This window comes from Symphodus melops (genome assembly GCF_947650265.1).
Source record: "Symphodus melops genome assembly, chromosome: 19".
In the NCBI taxonomy this organism is placed as follows: Eukaryota; Metazoa; Chordata; class Actinopteri; order Labriformes; family Labridae; genus Symphodus; species Symphodus melops.
The window spans coordinates 9,818,537-9,836,422 of NC_136709.1; the positions used below are offsets into that span (position 1 = coordinate 9,818,537).

A 17,886-nucleotide genomic window follows, 5' to 3' on the forward strand; every position below is an offset into this window, starting at 1 on the left:
CTATTCATCAAGAGAAATAAAAAGCTTCTACTTGTGTTGCAGTTTATCCATTTTTACGATGTTTATCAATAACAAAATAGGAATGTAAAGCTAAATTGTTTCAATCTATTACATTTTTGCTATTCTATATTTAAATAATGTAATCATTTAAAAAATCATCTGTGAGCTTCTGAAACAATAAAATAATATTCTTTCACCAACATAAGATTTATATTGTATGGATCTGCCTGTATTTGATATGCTTATGTATTTATAAGAGACAATGTTTGTATTTTGCTTAACGATGTTCAGTGTGCATTGTATGATTTATGCTGATTACCTAATAAATAATTTAAAACACCAGCCCATTCAGCCTTGAATACATGCATGCATAAATATGTGGGTGTGAATGAGGAAAGTGCAGGATCAGAAAAATCCAATTCAATATGCATCATTTATTGATTTATACAAAATTAAAATGTGTAATTCTCTTTTCCATGAATGATCCACACAGAGATAGAAATACATGAAACATGTCTGCATGTATCTGTGTCAGAATACAAAGACTATGTGCAAAGTGTTTTTCAGCAGGTGGACATCCTGCAGCATCACATGCCAGGCCTGTGTGCTTTATCTAGGCAAACAAATGCAACTACACACACATACACACACGCACGCACGCATGACACACGCACGCACATACACACGCACGCACATACCTTTTTAAAAAGTTTGTCACGATACAAAGAGGGTTGATCAGACTGCACTCACATTTTAGTTAAGAAAAGTAAAATTTTCCATTCATCTCATATAATTTACTGCAGTAAATCAGCAGGAATAAGACCTAATATTCACTATTTTATTTACATTATTAATGTATCTGTGTATGTTTCAAGTCCATACATAATAATAAAACCTTATTTGCAACTTCACATCATATAAACAACCCACAACAACACCTTTAGGAAATAAAGAATAAATATGAAAAAGAAGAATAATCTACTGGAGATTTTCCAATAGCCCAATAGTAGCAGCTGGGCTTTCATCTACCCATTTATTATGCTAATAAAGGAGAATTGTCTTTCACATCCCAGTTTGGTTCATATTCAAGCATTCACATCAGGCCAGGTGTGCCTCCATTTTGCCATGCAAAGGGTGGACTGACAGTGTTTGTGAAGTGTGCTGACCCGGGTGTTGTCCAGTTTCCACAGCAGGGACTGTGGGTGTCCAGAGCTACTGTGGCTCGGCCTTAAAACAGCTGTTCCAAATGGCTAGAAAAATGCCCACTATGAAAACTACTTCTACATGAGCACTTGAGTAGTGCATGTAGTTATGTGGAATATTGATTTTCAGTGGATATGCACCATTCTGTGTTGTTGAATCACACTGTATGTAACAGGAAGCTTATTGATATTCGGATCAAACCGAGTTTAGATGTGAGGAACTTCATGCTGCTTTTAACTCACTCCTAAAGTGCTTCTCTCATGCCCAAGACCATGCGCTGCGTGTAAACCCAACTTGCTGTCCTGCCACCATCACTCCAACAGCAACATGCTGCCTGGGTCTGCTTCTCTGGTGCTGATCACCCTTTCTTTATTTCTTGGGTGCTAGAGGAGTTGGGCACAGGTGCTGGTTCTGGTCAGAGACCTGAGAAGGTCAGACTGAAAGTAGGTGTTGGTGAGACAGAGCCCCCAGAGGGTCAGCAACGTGACATGCGCTTGCGGTACTGCTCCACCAGTGGGACTAGACACTGAGGTGAGCCGCTCTGCAGCAGAAATGGGTGCTCCAGCAGGTCAGTGGCACTGGCACGGTCAAGAGGATCCCGAGTCAGCATACGATCCAGGAAGTCTTTAAGCACTGGAGAAATCTGGAAAAGAAATCAAAAGCTACAATTATTAAACTCCAAATGGCTTGTGCAATTTTAAACTTAATTTACAAGTTCAAAACTACAGCTAGATGCAGAGGAATATAAAAGAAACGTGTTTGCTCTGTAATGATGTGATTAGTTTGATCATATCATATTATGCTATTAAAATAAATGTGTAGAGAATAAATAACAGCCCACATCCAACCAGCTTTTTAATTGTTATATTAGATATTGTGGTAAATAATGTTGAATCATAGTGATTTACCCTAAATTAAAATTCTGGATGATTCACCTGAGGAAAACTCAAAGGGCTGACCTTTGACCTTAGCATGGCAAAAATGCCTCATGCATTTTACATGAGTGTGTTCCTATATAGAAGGGAATTATATTTGAGTATAAAGGACACAATATAGAAAATCACAATACCAGTAGAAAACACAGTATGGTGACTACTTGGTGTGGGATGATTACTACATTTTGTTCTTAGATTGTCAGATGGTTACAAATCCTTTTCTAAAATTGGCCTTTGTGGCCCAATATCAATATTCAACCTACACTGTTAAACATTATTGCATTTTTTGATGAAAGTTGATCATACAAGTTTACTGGGTAAAACATGTATAAGACAAAAGATATTTTGAATATAATTTTGTAAAAAGAAAAAAAAAAGACATGCAATTTACTTTTTGAAAAATAATTCTCAACAACAAAATATGTAGGTAGAATATTTAAAACTGATGGGTTATCTTTATTGTAAAAATTGTAAGTACTGGAATTAATGAGGAGATCCTTTTCATTATTTTGTCTCTAACTTTTTTTTCTTACTATGCGTTGCTTATTCTCTTGAGGTGAGAATCTTATTTCATGGTGGTGTTGGTCTCACATATTTTCTTGACAATGTAACAAAGAAGAACACACTGTGATCTCGTACCTGGGTGACATTTCGTACAGTTGGAGCTGGCTCATCTCTCAGTCTCTTCATAGCTGCTACAGGCGTTTCACTGAAGTATGGGGGCTCTCCGTCCACCATCTCCACCACCATGATACCCATTGACCAAATGTCCACCTGGTGCACCACAACAAGTTCAAATTATGTAACAGATCCATGGAGCACATCACTAATGTTGGCATTTACACTACATGAGAGAGATCACCACTGTTATTCAGCATGAGGGAGACTTTGAACATGTGCCTGCTCACCTCAGTGCCATATGGTGATTTGGAGATGACCTCAGGAGCCATCCAATAAGGTGTCCCCACTAAGGACTTCCTCTTTGGGATGTCCTTGCTGATCTGAGCACAGAAGCCAAAATCTGAAAGCTTTACCTGAGGAGAAGACAAACACCTTACATTAAGACTGTAAACAATCAAAAGAAAAAGGAAAGAGAGGGAAAAAATAGCAATAACCTACCCTTCCATCTAATGTAAGTAATATGGAGTCACTCTTGATGTCTCTGTGGATGACTCCCTGTGAATGGAGATAGGCCAGGGCTTGGAGAACAGCTTCACATACTGTAGCAATCTGCTCTTCACTCAGCCTGCAGGATAAGGCACACAAGCACATACACATTTTACATTAACATTCTTTTCACGCTTTTCAACATCAGATTCAAATGAATCAGAGAAAGAGTGAAAAGCCAAATGAATCACATTAAATGCAATGATAAAGAGAGCAGGGTTCAAAACAACAACTCCCACACGGCAGCTTAACACTGCAGGTTCATTCCCCACACTCCCTAATGTGACATTGATATTTTACAATTGCACAATGAAAAAAAGAAACAAAAGGCCTTTTTCAGACAACAGGCATTGTCAGTTTCCCAATGAAAATGTATATAAAAAAATACAATGTAATAATAGTTATATTGAATTGAATAACCAAAAATTTGTGCTTTATTCCCCAAAAAATATCTAACATTTTATTCAGGAACGATTATTTATAAGTTCAGGCACTTACTCTAAGTAGAAAACTCTCAGTAGAAAAAAATGATTGACACCAGGCTGCAGCTATGCAAAACTGAATAACAAGAGGGCTCCTACTCCTCGTAACACTATCAACATAATGAAGATCTCATCTCCTGACAGCTGGCTCATAAAATATATCATCTGGCTTTAGAGAAAAAAATTCCTTCCTTTGAGTCAAGAGATCAAACCCAGAGGTCATGCTTTTAGGATCAGGCCAGCCATCTGTTAATAACATAACATACAACGATAGCTAAAAAGAAAAACAATCTAACAAACTGAACTCCATGTCTCATGGTCCATGTTTTTTTGTTTAATTTGATTAATGCCTTACAGAAACAATGTGACATTATCAGAAAATAAAGCTTTCTACCATAATTAGACATTCCACATTGCATGTATAGATGCACACATTTAGTAATTTCATTGAGATATTGATTTGCTACGGAGAAAAGCTGCAGGCCTGGAGTGAAACAGAGCAGAATGGGAGTCTTTGTCAGTCTTTGTGCAGCTGGTCTCCACACCGATCACTTGGCAGTCAATACCACACTACCCCCTTGTGGTTGATTTAGTTATCAAATATGATATCATAACTAAACTGACTCATCAGTGAAGCTTTCTCAAAATGAATTAAGTTGTTGTCTTGGTGTTGCTCGTACCTGGTTTCAGACACAATGTTGGTCAGTGCTCCTCCCTGCAGGTACTCCATGATAACCCACAGCTCTTCTTCCACCAGGGCTGACTTAAACATCTCCACCACGTTCCTGTGCTGATAGTCCCTCATGATGACCACCTGCAGCACAAACATTCTCATTACAACCAGAATCTGTCCTGACATGAGACCTTAATGAGGCCACTCTTGGTTCGCCAAAATTAAAGGACTGCTCAAGCAGTTTAAAGTACCCCTGATCAAAATAGGTGCTGCATTGGTAAATGTATGATAAAGTTTACTCTTCAGTTTTGCTTTAGCTATTCTTATCAAACTTCCTCGTATGTTTCTCAAGCTTTCCTGTCAAGTAAACACACGACTCTGAAGGTGCGCAGAATACAGCTGAGACACACTGTTTACATTTAATGCCTTCATGTAGGCATTGAAGAAAACTGACATTATTATGACTCAATGTGCCATGCTAACTTTCTAATCCTCTGTTTTATATATTTAGAGGCATACAGGGATACAGCGACCAAGCCAACGTAACAAAATAAAACATTTCAAAAGCTTTCAAAGTTTAACTGATATTTTAAACACAGTTGGTGGCTGAATGGCTAGGTTTAGGGTTAGCCGCATTCCAGGTCTACATCTAGATCAAGGGCCTTTTTATGCTATTTTGGAAAAAAAATGTAAAAGCTTTCAGTTAATGATAAATTGCATTCTTCCGTTTTACAACACCGTTTCAGAACACGTCATGAATTTGAAGTAAGTTTTTCAAATTAAAAAACAAAACATAACACGTTTTTAAGAAGATGATGACTGGGTGATTTGAGTTCTTTTTGGTGGGGACAACTTTGTACCTTACTGGATACTGTACCTCATTAAAGAGCAACTCTCTCCTCTGCTGTCGTCTCAAGTCCATCATTTTCACCGCTACCTGCCGGCCACTGTGCTTCTCTGTAGCGATACACACCACACCTGTGGAGCCCTCCCCAATCTTCACAAAATTCTCCAGGTATGACCGAGGATCTCCCTTGTCTACAACCATCTGCAGGGCCGCCTTAAACTGCTCATGGGTCACTTTGGGTGGGTCTGGTGGAGGTCTTGGTGAAGGATGTTGTGGAGGTCTGAAAGCAGGTGAGCAGGTTCCTGGAGGGCTGGTAGCTAGTGAGCCTGTTGGGGAGGGTCGGGGTTGTGAGGGGCTGTCTTGGCGAGGGTAAGGAGGGTTGGGGCATCCAGAATGTCTGAGGAAGGGGTCAGGTCCATTTGGCCTCAGTCCAATGTTCGGAGAAAGGCCTAGCGTGTAGCTAGCTGAGGAGCGAACAGTCCGCTGGGGTCTGATGCCGCCCACAAGAGGACTGCTGTTTCCAGTGGGGAGGAAGCCTGAGTGGTACCTCACTGCTGACTCTGCCTGCAGGATGAGAGGAAGAAAAGAGTGAGAGGCATTTAAAAAAAAGAGCTGAAACAGAATTGGCTGTCTGCCTAGGATCCAAGACCTGCTTTAAAAGTGAATGTAAATCCAGTCCTCCACTCTCACAGTCCATCCAATTCTCCTGATAGGACCTGCATGAGGATGTCGCTATACAGACCTCAGTGTCCTGCTGGAAACTTTCCAAACACACCATATCTCAACTTAACAACCGCTCTAACACTTTAAACCAACATCCCATAATTCAATACTGGAATTAAAAAAATATTCAACCCAAGAACTTTAATCACCTTCAGTTTAAGGCTAATCAATATGCTACTGCGCTAAAGTTTCCAAACGCTATGCATGATAATGATTCTCTCCAACCTGTATTTAATGGATATAATCTAAATCTGAATCTCAATTGGTTTTAATTGCCAAGTACATTTACACATACACGTACATTTACACATTACATGAATTTGTCATGGTGTATTGGTGCAAAAACACATTTATAATTAAAGTTACTGCAAATACACTCTACATGTGTCAGTAGCAAAAGTATTTTTACATGGTTTATTCGGTGACTAATGTATAATCATGCCACAAAGACATGCAAAGAAGCTACTGTAATGTCATGCTTACTTTTAGGTCATAGGAGGAAAATGGCCTCCCTGGGCTGTTCTGAGGGTGCATGTACATAGGAGGGTTTGGCCGCAGCTCTGTTGTGACCATCCCTTGGTCTCCATGTGGCGGCTGAACAGTCATAGCAGGGCTGTAAAAACAAGCTATAGGTCTCTGACTAGGTGGCATTCCCCTAGGTAGCTGGAAATCTCTCTTCCATATAACTCTCTCTTGAGGGCTGCCCACCTCTCCACTCATGTAAGACCCTTGAGTCAGCATTGGGATGTTCTGTGACTGAGCTGGATGCGAGGGTCCCTCCACAGAGCTGACGCTCACTTCATATGTGGACTTGGCCTTTGGTAGGATCCCATTGGGTTGAAGAGTAATGCTCTTTTTCATGCCCAGGTAAGGAGTGTTGGTCTCACTGTGGATGTTCCTGGCTCTTTCCCTCCAGGGGTCATCACATGCATCATCATCCTCATCATCATCCTGGGTTAGGCCCTCGTACTGGTAAGGATCTCCCTCATTCACCTCACCCAGTCGTCCGAGAGACTGGGCCCTCTTCCTGGCCGAGGGGCTGCTCTTCCTCAAAGAGTTGGAGCTAGTCACAGACAGACGGCTCATATCGTTGATCATGGCTGCGATGTAGTCCCCGTGACCGATCATGCTCCCACGCACAATGGTCTAAAAGAGAAGAAGTGTTTATCTTTATCACATTGTGCACGCATGATCACTTTATAGAAAGAGTCGTGCTGAAAGGAATAATGAGGCTGACATAATCACTGCTCAGAGGCAAGTTAAATTTAGACTTGAGAATCTGTAAAGGACATCTTTGTCATTCTTCAAAGACGGCAACTTAAATCATCTCCCCAGTGGCTTTTGCTCACGATACAAATATATGAAGAAATGGTTTGAGAGGATCATGTCTTTACAAGATTCAGATATAAAAGGTAACTGCGTCTATAAACTCCAGGACATGCATAACCAGGAGGCAAGCAAAAAGAACGGCCTAAACTTGTTCTAACAGAAATTGATCCAAGTTAAAAGATTTTGCCAGAATTGTGTTACTGTTTGCAGCTTTAAGAGCCAGAGCATGGTGACTCATTAGGAACTCTCAGGGTAGAGTCATGTTTAGTTCACAGTCAGTCAGCAGCCTCTCATGTTTCTCTTGTTTGGTGCCATTACTTCAGGTCAGGTGACATCTCACCTGAAGTAGCACCTCTCAAAGAGAGAGGAATGGCAGGTGATGATGGCCCTGGTGAGATTATCCATTCCATGAAACACTCTACCTATTGTTTGAAATAGAAATTGTATTTGTATCTGATATCACACATCCTTCTCCCTTTTTCCTGTCATAATTGTGGGCACAATATTTGCATTTGTGAGGTTTGTGGTGATGCTAAATATTGACTTTATCACATTGTAAATGTTAATGTTGATTTTATTTTCTTTAGGGTCACAAACAGCATCAACATTAAGATCCATGAAGCGTGGAATGCCTTAGATCTGCAGCCTTTATCATTCACTGGCATTTCCTCTGCTGTACCTGCACTTTTTATCCCTTTCTGCTTGACATCTGTGGAAAGGCACCATGGACAGTTATTAATTGCCTGTGTGGTGTAATAAATCTTGCGGCCCTTGGAGTATTCAACATTGTAGTGTTGGTGTACACAGCAGGGTCATTAGCCCAGCCCCAGGACAGATAAGAATGCAAAAAGATGGGGAGGGGTGCCGGCCTTCCTACTGCGCTGTCATCAGAGGATTATGGCATTTTCTGAGACAGCAGGATCCCTCTGCATCAATATGAGCAGCAGCGTATCTTTATGCAAAAGGATCTCTGAGATTATAAAGCTAAACTTCAAGAATGACGACTCATCTTGAGCGCTGGCTGAAGTGCCTACAACTCATTAGTGATCGGTTCAAGTTAAGGTCAAAGGATCAATAAATAGATGGTTTGATGTACCTTCTTTGGCCTCAGCTCCACCTCTGTGATCCTGGAAGGGTCCACCATGGGCCTGGGCCTGCGCAGGTTTTCTATCAGGCTGTGCCATTGGGTCGGCAGGCCCACAAAGCAGCCCCGCTTGGCGTCGAATGAAGTGTGGACACGGTGCTCAAAGTTCTTGGGCGCTGAAATCTCAGGCCTCTTCTTTTTCTTCTTACGAAACATCCTCAGTTCCAAGAGGGCAACAGCTTGCCTGCTTCAAAATGTTCCTGTAGAGAAAGATATTAAAGTGCTTAATATACATCACCGACTATTATGCACAGCACATGCTCAAGAAACTGTAGTCTTCACTTTTGAATGTAAGCAAATCTCTTCTGGCCCAATAAACCAAACAATGTTGCAACTGCCAGACCATGACCTGCCTGTCCTTTCCTATCTACTCTCCCACCAGATGTATTAAAAATCAAATGTGACAACATATGATCTTTCGACATGGGAGCAAATACAGAAATGGCTCATCTAAAAAGCTGTTCCATGTCCAGGATGTTTATGACCCACACTGCCTTGTAGCCTGTCATGAGCTTGTGCCTTTGAGAATGGCTCCAAGGAGAGCAGATGCATTTGTAAGCACATGTGTAATGAAGGATATCTGGTCAATTAAGGCTTATTCATTCTGTGTGCCATTTAACTGATGAGCACGCGACCGAGCTGGACAGCACCTACAGGCTTTAGTGTGTTAACAGGACAAGAAGTACATGTACAACAAACGCATGCTTATTCTCATAAAACAGAAACACATAAACTATGTGGTATATAGTATTGAAGGCTATCCTTCATAAACACTTACATCCCATCCTAATGTTTGCATTTGCTTGGAGGGTAACCATTTAATCCTTGGATGGATGGTCCTGGGTTTGGCGAACAGCTAACTCAGGTTAAATGTGTGTTAAGCTTTATTTTCCATTCAACTGTAGTGAAATAATTAAATGCATTAAATACATCTCATTTCCTCAGCTGCACAGCTGCATGGAGAGATAATCAGTCAGATTAAAGCTGATTTAAATTAATGCTGTTTCATGTAGCTCACAGTATGGAAGATGTTTTGGCTAGTCATACTAGCAGCATGTCTTTAGGGATAGGAGCGCTGGTTTGTTGATCGGTTTGTGACTGTTTCTATGACAGGAGAAGAGATGACAAGTCATGTAATAGGCTGTATTCAATGGCATGGAATACAGTGTCGCTGTCATGCATATTTCATGTTAGTGGTCTGATACATCATGCATGACAAAACACTTCAAATACAAGGACTGTGAAATGCACACATCCACTGCCCTCTGCAAGGTCACCATTCGTCCACATCTTGCTTTTGTGTCTAGATATGGCCATTTGTCAGTGGGTTCAACACTTTGTTCCATAATGAGGTACTTAAAGGAACGCCATTAGTCAACAAAATACATTTAAGGACGCTAGAGGACACATTAAGATGACATACTTGTGCTTTTTTAGGGTATGCAGATGGTTCTCAAGTGACATCTTCTCTAACAGAGACAATCGGTAACATTCTTGTCTTTTATTGAAACATCTTCTCAAACACTGGATAGCTATAGTATAACTTTCATCCTGAATCAATGTCACAGTCCAGTCCTCTCACAGTTTTGGCGCAGTACAGCCTAGTGGTTATGTTGTGCGTCTCGTAAGGAGGCTATAGTCCTCATCGCATAGCTGTGAGTTTAAAGACAACCTGACACTTTGCTGTATGTCATCTTCCATCCTAACATTTCTTGTCTCTCTTCAGCTGCCCTGTCCAATAAAGGATAAACAAGCTATCATTATCATGATGAACATCTTAGCATGACTTTTTCTTGTCATATATAAGCAGGATGTAGAACTTAAATCATGTGATGTGCATGGCCATATTCTGAGGCCCACAAGTTGACCCCAAACCACCAGGAGACATCTCCCATCATGAACTGTAAAACAGTGAGAGTTGAGTCAATTAGTTTTGCAGTCACTCGCAGCTCGACAGGCCATCATGCTGTCACTGTCAGCCTGTCCTGTCTCCACCTCCGCCCTGAGAGCAGCACGCCTTTAAGCAGCCTCTAACACCCCTGCTATGAGCTGTATCAGGGACTACTACAGTATCTTTATCTTGCTGCATCACTGGAGGATAAAAGGAGGTCGACTGATGACGTTTGTTGAACTTGCCTAAATTTGGAAAGGCTGGGTAAGGATGGAGGCAAGGGGGACATGACACCCTCCATGGATAATTCAATCACACAGCTACTGTGCTAAGTGTTGCATAAGTGCATCACTCTGTGCTCTCCCTATGTACATAATGTGATGCTGGGAAGGTCTTTAATTCCATCTGACAGCGACATTATGGTGCAACGGCTTGCAGGACGTTGGGAGAGAGGAGTATGGGCCATGATTGCAGTCAGACCTTGATGTATCAGAGAGACAGGGACAGAGTTTTCTTCCTCCATCAGACACAAAAAGGCTTTTCAGCACCAGTTTGGGCTTCTTTTCGAAAAACACACGTCTCAGAAAACAAGCAGCAAAACAGAAGATTGTGATGTGATGTCTGTTTTACCCCTGCACAAGAGACTGTCTGCTTAGATAACTGTTTGACATGCAGATGTTGGCATTGCCTAAACAAGTATTTACACATAGCCTTCATTAATCCTCTTACAAGCAGATCAATCAATATTTACTCATGAGTCAAATGCAAACTGCTACAGTCCTTCACTGCCAGAAATAATGGGGTGATCGCAGCACAAATAAGAAGGCTGCTATGAACGGTACTTTATCGAGCTTCATCAGTTTAAAGAAACGGAAAAAGGGAATGTATCAAGGCATTCATTGTTCATCCTCGGTCTGTTTCCCCCTGGACAGGACTCTGGAAATACGAACTCACCACTGTGATACTAGAGGAAAGTAGAAACCCACACTTTGTTGGCTCGAGCCTGGGCTAAATAAATTGAAAAATGATGCAATTATTGATTAACAAGCTTTAATCACATGCAACTGGCCTTATATTGACCTTTCTAACTCTGCAAAGCTCATGACTGTCTTGATAACAATATGCTATTGATTTCTATGCCAGTTGGTTTATATGTATGCAGGGAGCTGAACTTGCACAGCATTGCACGCATAATCACACTTTCTGGTCACATCCCCTTCAAACTGCAGGGACTTGACCCTACCCCTCAGTGGCTTGTCTAGAATCTATCAAAGTGCTGAGGCAAAACTAAGGCAGCTGCTGTCAGGGATATGAAGACCCAAAAAGGATGAGGTCATTCTGAAACTGTGCTAGATTAGGAATATCCATTTCTACAACTGTGTGCAGTGGCGCAATTTAAATGTTTCCAAATGCATGACTTGTAAAATGCAGATGTTCAGATTTTTTCGGTCATGGTAGATATATAGTCATTGAGAATTAAAATCTCACTGAATAAAATTTAAATGAGCATAAATGAGCTGTTGTAGCAAGTCTACTTGTGAGTCTAACAAGTAAAAATAGATGACAAAGAATGCAAATGATTTCAACTATGCAAAAAGATTTTGTTCCTCTGCATTGCATCCTTGCCCAATTTATTGAATATAGCTTCTGGGCCCTCTTACGATGCAGAAATATAACCATGCAATCTATATGTTTCCAAAGACTTTTGAGAAAAGAGGTGAGGGCATGCTTACATTCCTCTCATGTTTATACCCCAAGCAGGAGTTGTGGATGAGTGGGAAGAGATCTAGAGATAAGAGAGATATTGGATTTGCTCGATGTTAGCGCTCCCAGCTCTATTGAATGATTTTTTTTCCTATTTGCCCTGATTTCTGCTTCTATCTTTTCTGTTGGCATGCGAGCAGGAATGTGGAGAGTATGCAGGTGATTGTGCTCGCAGGATTAGTGGTGGTGTTCAGTTCTTTACTGATCTAATTTTAGAACACACAACATGCACCCCTTCTTTACAGTACCAGAAGCATGTTTATTTTGCACAGGATTAATGTCAAATAGTGAGGTGAGGGTGGGAGACGATGGAGTCGAGGTAATCCTCTTTTTGTGTTTGTCAATGGATGTATATGTATAATCCAGCTAACCTGAATGACAGGGTGCCACATCTATTTCAGAGTGGCATAGATAATATCAAGGTCTTAACTGCAGCTTTTGGACTGTGTAGTGTAGTTTAGGGGGCCTTCAGACTGCACTTCTAACAGCTTCATTATGATGACCGTTCTGCCCTTTTGAGTGTAATGAGACTACCTCTAAAGGGGGGAGAAGAGGGGGGGGGGGGGTCTTGGTGGAGCATCTCTTCCATTTGTAAAACACGCACATGCATGTACACCATTCAGGGGCATCACAAAAAAGGTACAGAAGTGCAGGACGTGTCTGGACAGTACAATAGCCATGTTTATGATTGAAGTTGATTCCTGTTTTCTCTTTGAGGTCACCTCTGCAGACACGGAAGGATTGCCAATAGGAGATAACAAATGATGTAATAAGCTGCACTCAATGACATGGAATCACACGTTTCTGCAATGCATATTTCATGCTGGTGGTGTGATGCATCATGCATGACAAAGCACACATAAATAAAGGGAAAATTGGAGAATGTGGGAATGACTGAGCACAGTTTTGTCTTTTTAGTCTCACAAGTGACTATGGAGGGCATTTTAAGAGGGGCCAGATCGTTATATCTGAAAACTACCAATTTGATTGCCATGTAATTTTGTTAGACATGACATGATCAGAGCAGGTTTAAAAAAATATCATGTCAACTGTAATAGTTTTGACCACAACATTTGCTTTGGTGATTTTAACATGCCTACATACAGCTAAAATGGTTATCATAATAAGCATGAAACCTTCTTAGCATTGGCATATAAGGTTTGTCATGAGGATTATGTTACCAATGCAACATACTCATGCTTGTTTGGATGCTAATAAGGTAAACTAATATTGTTGTCCCAATACGGATAATACCTACATTGCATCAGCATATTAGCATTGTCATTATTCATATGTCGCCATGACAACATTATCAATTAGCTTATTCGCACACTCAAATGCTTAGCTTAAATGGTTGTAATGATTAGCATCAGAATGTTAGCATTGTCATTGTAAAAACGTTAATCATACATATCATACGGTGCCATGCATGTATTCTTAGACTCATTTGAATGCTTACATGCTCAACTTATATGTCAGGGGCATAATGTGGAGCTACCCAATGGCATGTCAAGTGAAAGCTATAAACTATTTTAAGTAAATAGTTTATGTAATAAAAAGCCAAAAGAAATTTCAAATGCAGTGTTCAAAATATGATGAAAATGGTCTGAGAAACATTATTCTTTAGAACAGCCAAATGCATCTGCATTTAAATTTCATTTGGTAGACTTGAATACTAAGCAGGGCAATGACCCATATTCATGCAGTTCATTGATAGTGACATATCTTGTGTTACAGAACTAAATGTAGAGCGGGATGTGCAAGCTTCCACTCAAATCTCTGTATGAAGCGGTGCAGGTGAGAAACGTCAAGAAGTCCCAGAGCAAAACTAAAACTATGAAAAAAGTAAACGCATCAAAAGCGTTTGTGTTATTTTTCATGCACCGAATGAGCAATAAAACAAGCCTCAGGTTGAGAAGTGTAAAGTAAAATAAGATGCCCGTGCCCGACAATGTGGGCTGTCAATTGTTCAAGGGCAGACATGTGCTTCAGTTAATATTGACAGGATGAAACGAGAAATAAGAGGTCAAGACAATGGGGAAGAAGGAAAGGACGAGGAAAGAAGAGTCTGGATATAGTGACAGAAAAAGAGATGGCATTGATAGAGAAAGAAAGGGGGAGAAGCGAGAGAACAAAAATGAAAATAAAAATGCAGAAATAGTTAGACATACTGTAGATTTAAAGTGTCAGTGCTCACTATATAAATATTTCATGCTCTTTTTTGCCTAATTCATGGGCACAGTGTCGTCAAGAGCAGCCCTCTCTTCCTTCTGAGGATGTAACCTCTTTTCTCCATCGTCTTGGGAAGCTTTGTTCGCAGTAAACAAGTGTTAGTAAAGGGGATCTGAGGACATCCACAGAGCGCATACATCATTCTGTCACCTGACATATTGGCACTGATTCTCACGGATGAGAAAATGGACGAGAAAATGTGTGTTTATTCTGCCCTGCAGCGAGGAGCGTGGACATAAATACACAGTAAAAGCTATATCTCTATCTGGTCCAAACACCTTAACATAATGAGATTGTAAAAGCAACACTTCTAGTGTCCCAGGGCTTTAATGGGATGTTCTGCTGATGCTGACACATCACTAGGATAATACACATCTAACTCAGGAAGCATGCCTTGTAAGAATATGTATACTCAGGGTTAGTGCAGTGAACTGCAGCACTGACCAACACTCTGTTTAATTAAAGATCCTCTTGGCTCTTACAAGTGCTTTGAACAATTTGATGCTCTGCTGATAGGAACGTATGATCAGCGCGGACCAATGATACGAGGCCAACTCTTCTCTCTTGGGTCTAATTTATTGATGCGCCAGGCTTCAGAGCAAGCTTTACAGTGCGTGCATGTGCTTATGAAAGCTTTGATTTATATTTTTTTAGCCCAGGTCGCAGCAAGTCTCTTCCAGGGACAAAGCATCAACCATTTTTAACCTCGAATTTCTCTACGGTATCAATCAGCACCAAGTCGGCTGCCCTCCTCTGTCACCCAGCATGGGTGCAGTTCTAGCCCTACAAGGGGAGTCACTTCATGCTGTCCCAATTTGGACAAAGCTTTTTTAATCCTAACTGCTTGACATCTTATGGCCAGAGGGGATGCTAAACTGATAATTTACGCTGTCCCTCCTTCGGATGACATGTACATGAAATGGTCAGCATTCCTGACAACAAATACTGACACAGCAGGGCAGGTGAAAATGTTCAAACACCTATGTACATGTGCACGTGAGGGGTTCTTCACTTCCTGTCCTGTCAGTGCACCAGTACACATCCAGAGTCTGTGCTGCCAGTTTAAGTTCCATTATGAGCCTGGAAGAGTCTGAAAGCAAGATGAGTCCAAAAAAAAAAAAAGAAGACATGGAGTGTACATCATCCTCACTGAAGCAGATCGCAGGCTTTGTGTGTTTAAATGTGCTGGCACCAAAAAGACCTTCTCTGTCACCTCCTCTACCCTTTCCCTCCTCCTCCTTCTTGAATATCAATAAGCAACCTGAGACACAAACACATGGAAGTTAAAGGAGTATAGAGCCTCAGTTACATCATCCGTACAAACACTAATGCACTGAAAAACCCCAGCTGAAGTCACAACTCTTGAGGAAGTGTGTGCATGATATGCTTCTCTCAATATGAATAGTGCAAACACTGGACTTAAAGTTATATACTTCTTTAAAATACCTTGGCCTTAAGTTAATCTTGACAAGGGATTTAAAGGCAGAATCTTTGGTTCTTAACGCTTAAAACTAAAGAGAGTACAGATAAAACATACCCTCCTGCATTTATATAAGCTCTACAACCAATTTCTACATTTACTGATCAAAGTGAATGTTCAGAAAATATGTCACATCAGTGCCCAATCCTGTGACTGTTTCCCTGAAGCATGCACAGACTCAAATGTCTATATGGCAGCTTTAATTCCCTTGGACCAGAAAGATCACCTGAGAACACACACCTACACACACAACAGTTAAAAAAACAGAAAAAACAGGAAGCTTCTGTCCAAAGTGCCCAAAGCAGGAACACTGACTGTATTTGAAAAGCAAGACCCATGTCTTGGAAGACAACGTCTGAGGGATGCTTGTGCTCGTCTCCCTGAGTAGAGAGGTTGAGGACAGAAGCGAAAGAGACTCGGGAAGGGCATGTGAGGATTTTGAGAAGGAGGGGTGAGAGGAAGGCTTTTTGAGATGCAGTCCACTGAAAACATCCAGCAACCCTTTATGTTTTCCCCTTTTCTCCCCCACATCAGCACCTGGGCTGCACTGCATTCTCCTCACAGCCTCTCCATCTCCTTCTTCTTCATCATCTCGATCCACCACGGCTGATGCCTATCCCGACGGCTAACAGACAGCCTGGTCTTTATCAATGACGTTAAGCCTCTTATCCTTTTTAACCCACCTTGCCAACCCCCTGTCCCCCCACTCTCCTCGGTGTGGAGATAGGAAACGGGGCTCTAGAGAGATAAGTCATTGTTAGTAGAGGGAGGGGAGAGGGGGAAAAAACAGTCGCCCCCCCTTACCTTTGCCGTCTGGTGAAGAGGAGAGCCTCTCTCCTCCTGGATGGATAGGAAGCCACAGTGCGCACACACACGCTCACGCTCACATACACTATTACACAAAAGCTCACTCACATTCACACAGGCATGCACTCGCACACGGACATACACGCTCTCTCTCCCTCTGTCATGCACACAACGACGAGGAGGAGAAAGAGGAAGAGGAGGAGGAGGAGGGCTGGTTTGTCAAGCGAGCGCACACTGCAGGCTGCCGCTTGCCTGGGAAAGCCTGATGCGATCCTCCCTCCAGGCAGACGCACACATTCCCATCTCAAAGGCTCTTTGTTGGGGCTGATTCATCCCCTGCTCGGTGGCTGAGTGCTGGTCGGCGTAACGCTGCTTGCTCCTGGGGACACAGGGTGGCCGCACAAAGAGAGGGACAAAGCCATAAAGAGGAAAGCAGCATCCAGGAGGAGAGAGTATCACGGCCCCATACGGCTCCTTCCATCCCCCCTCTATCCCTCTCCCTTCTCCTGCTATCTCTCTCTCTCTCTCTCTCTCTCTCTCTCTCTCTCGCACACACGCTCCCACCTCCCTTTCCTTCTCTCTCTTTATCACTTCTCTCCTTCTCCGCCTCCTCCCACTCCCTATTGGGTTGCAAGAGAACTGATAGCGGCATGTATATTTCTTTCCCCCCCCCTCTGGTTTATGGTGACTGTAAGAAGAGGGGAGGTTCCTCCAAACCTCATCACCTGGGATACCTTTCACCCACCTCCCTGCCCTCCCTCTCTCCCTCAGTCTCATTTGCACGTAATGTGGGTGACATAATAACACGAGGGCGCTGTGCTCACACAGTGTGCTGCTGTTCAGTTAAATGCATTATCCATGGGATGACAGGGTCAGGGATGGCAGATGGCAGGAGGGGTTTTTGTGTGTGTCTTCACTCTGGACCAAACATCTTGGTGCATGAATGAACAAGAAACTTTAACACCGTCTCACTTACTTGCTCGTTATTTGACTAAAATGCTCCCCTCTCTTTTCACCACAATCATATCCTGAATAATTCATACAGCAGTTAAAAACAGACGCAAGGAAGGAAAATGTATGAGGGTCAAATCCTGGAGAAATGGCTTGCACAAGGAGCCAGATTGGGGGGAATACATGTTATGATGAGACTCATGCAAAGACAACAAAACAGGCTTCAATAATAATGTCCCTCCATACACATCAAATAAA

The 17,886-nt window shown here is 41.8% G+C and overlaps 1 protein-coding gene across 2 annotated transcripts; it reads right to left on the minus strand.

The window, feature by feature from the left end:
* Positions 1–47: 47 nt before the first annotated feature.
* pak6 (p21 (RAC1) activated kinase 6) lies at positions 48–17,207 on the minus strand. Of its 2 annotated transcripts, none has more exons than XM_079369512.1 (9): positions 16,675–17,207; positions 8,456–8,703; positions 6,514–7,176; positions 5,338–5,871; positions 4,468–4,601; positions 3,258–3,384; positions 3,047–3,172; positions 2,778–2,912; positions 48–1,846 (listed from the first exon to the last, which is right to left on the minus strand). In XM_079369512.1, the coding sequence occupies exons 2-9, from the start codon at positions 8,657–8,659 to the stop codon at positions 1,679–1,681; spliced, it is 2,091 nt and encodes a 696-aa protein (XP_079225638.1). In that variant the 5' UTR covers positions 8,660–8,703; positions 16,675–17,207; the 3' UTR covers positions 48–1,678. The 2 variants fall into 2 exon arrangements, with proteins under 2 accessions (XP_079225638.1, XP_079225639.1); XM_079369513.1 differs by lacking the exon at positions 16,675–17,207 and adding an exon at positions 9,282–9,363.
* Positions 17,208–17,886: the final 679 nt, after the last annotated feature.

What these genes read in the sequence shown, in the direction of transcription:
- pak6 (XM_079369512.1), bottom strand. Translation starts at nt 8,659, where the DNA reads ATGTTTCGTAAGAAGAAAAAGAAGAGGCCTGAGATTTCAGCGCCCAAG. An exon ending in GAGAGTTGCTCTTTAATGAG is followed by an intron (nt 4,602 to 5,337) that starts GTACAGTATCCA and finishes TTTGTGCTGCAG; the next exon opens with GTGGTCATCATGAGGGACTA. An exon ending in CTGTACGAAATGTCACCCAG is followed by an intron (nt 1,847 to 2,777) that starts GTACGAGATCAC and finishes TTTCTTTTCCAG; the next exon opens with ATTTCTCCAGTGCTTAAAGA.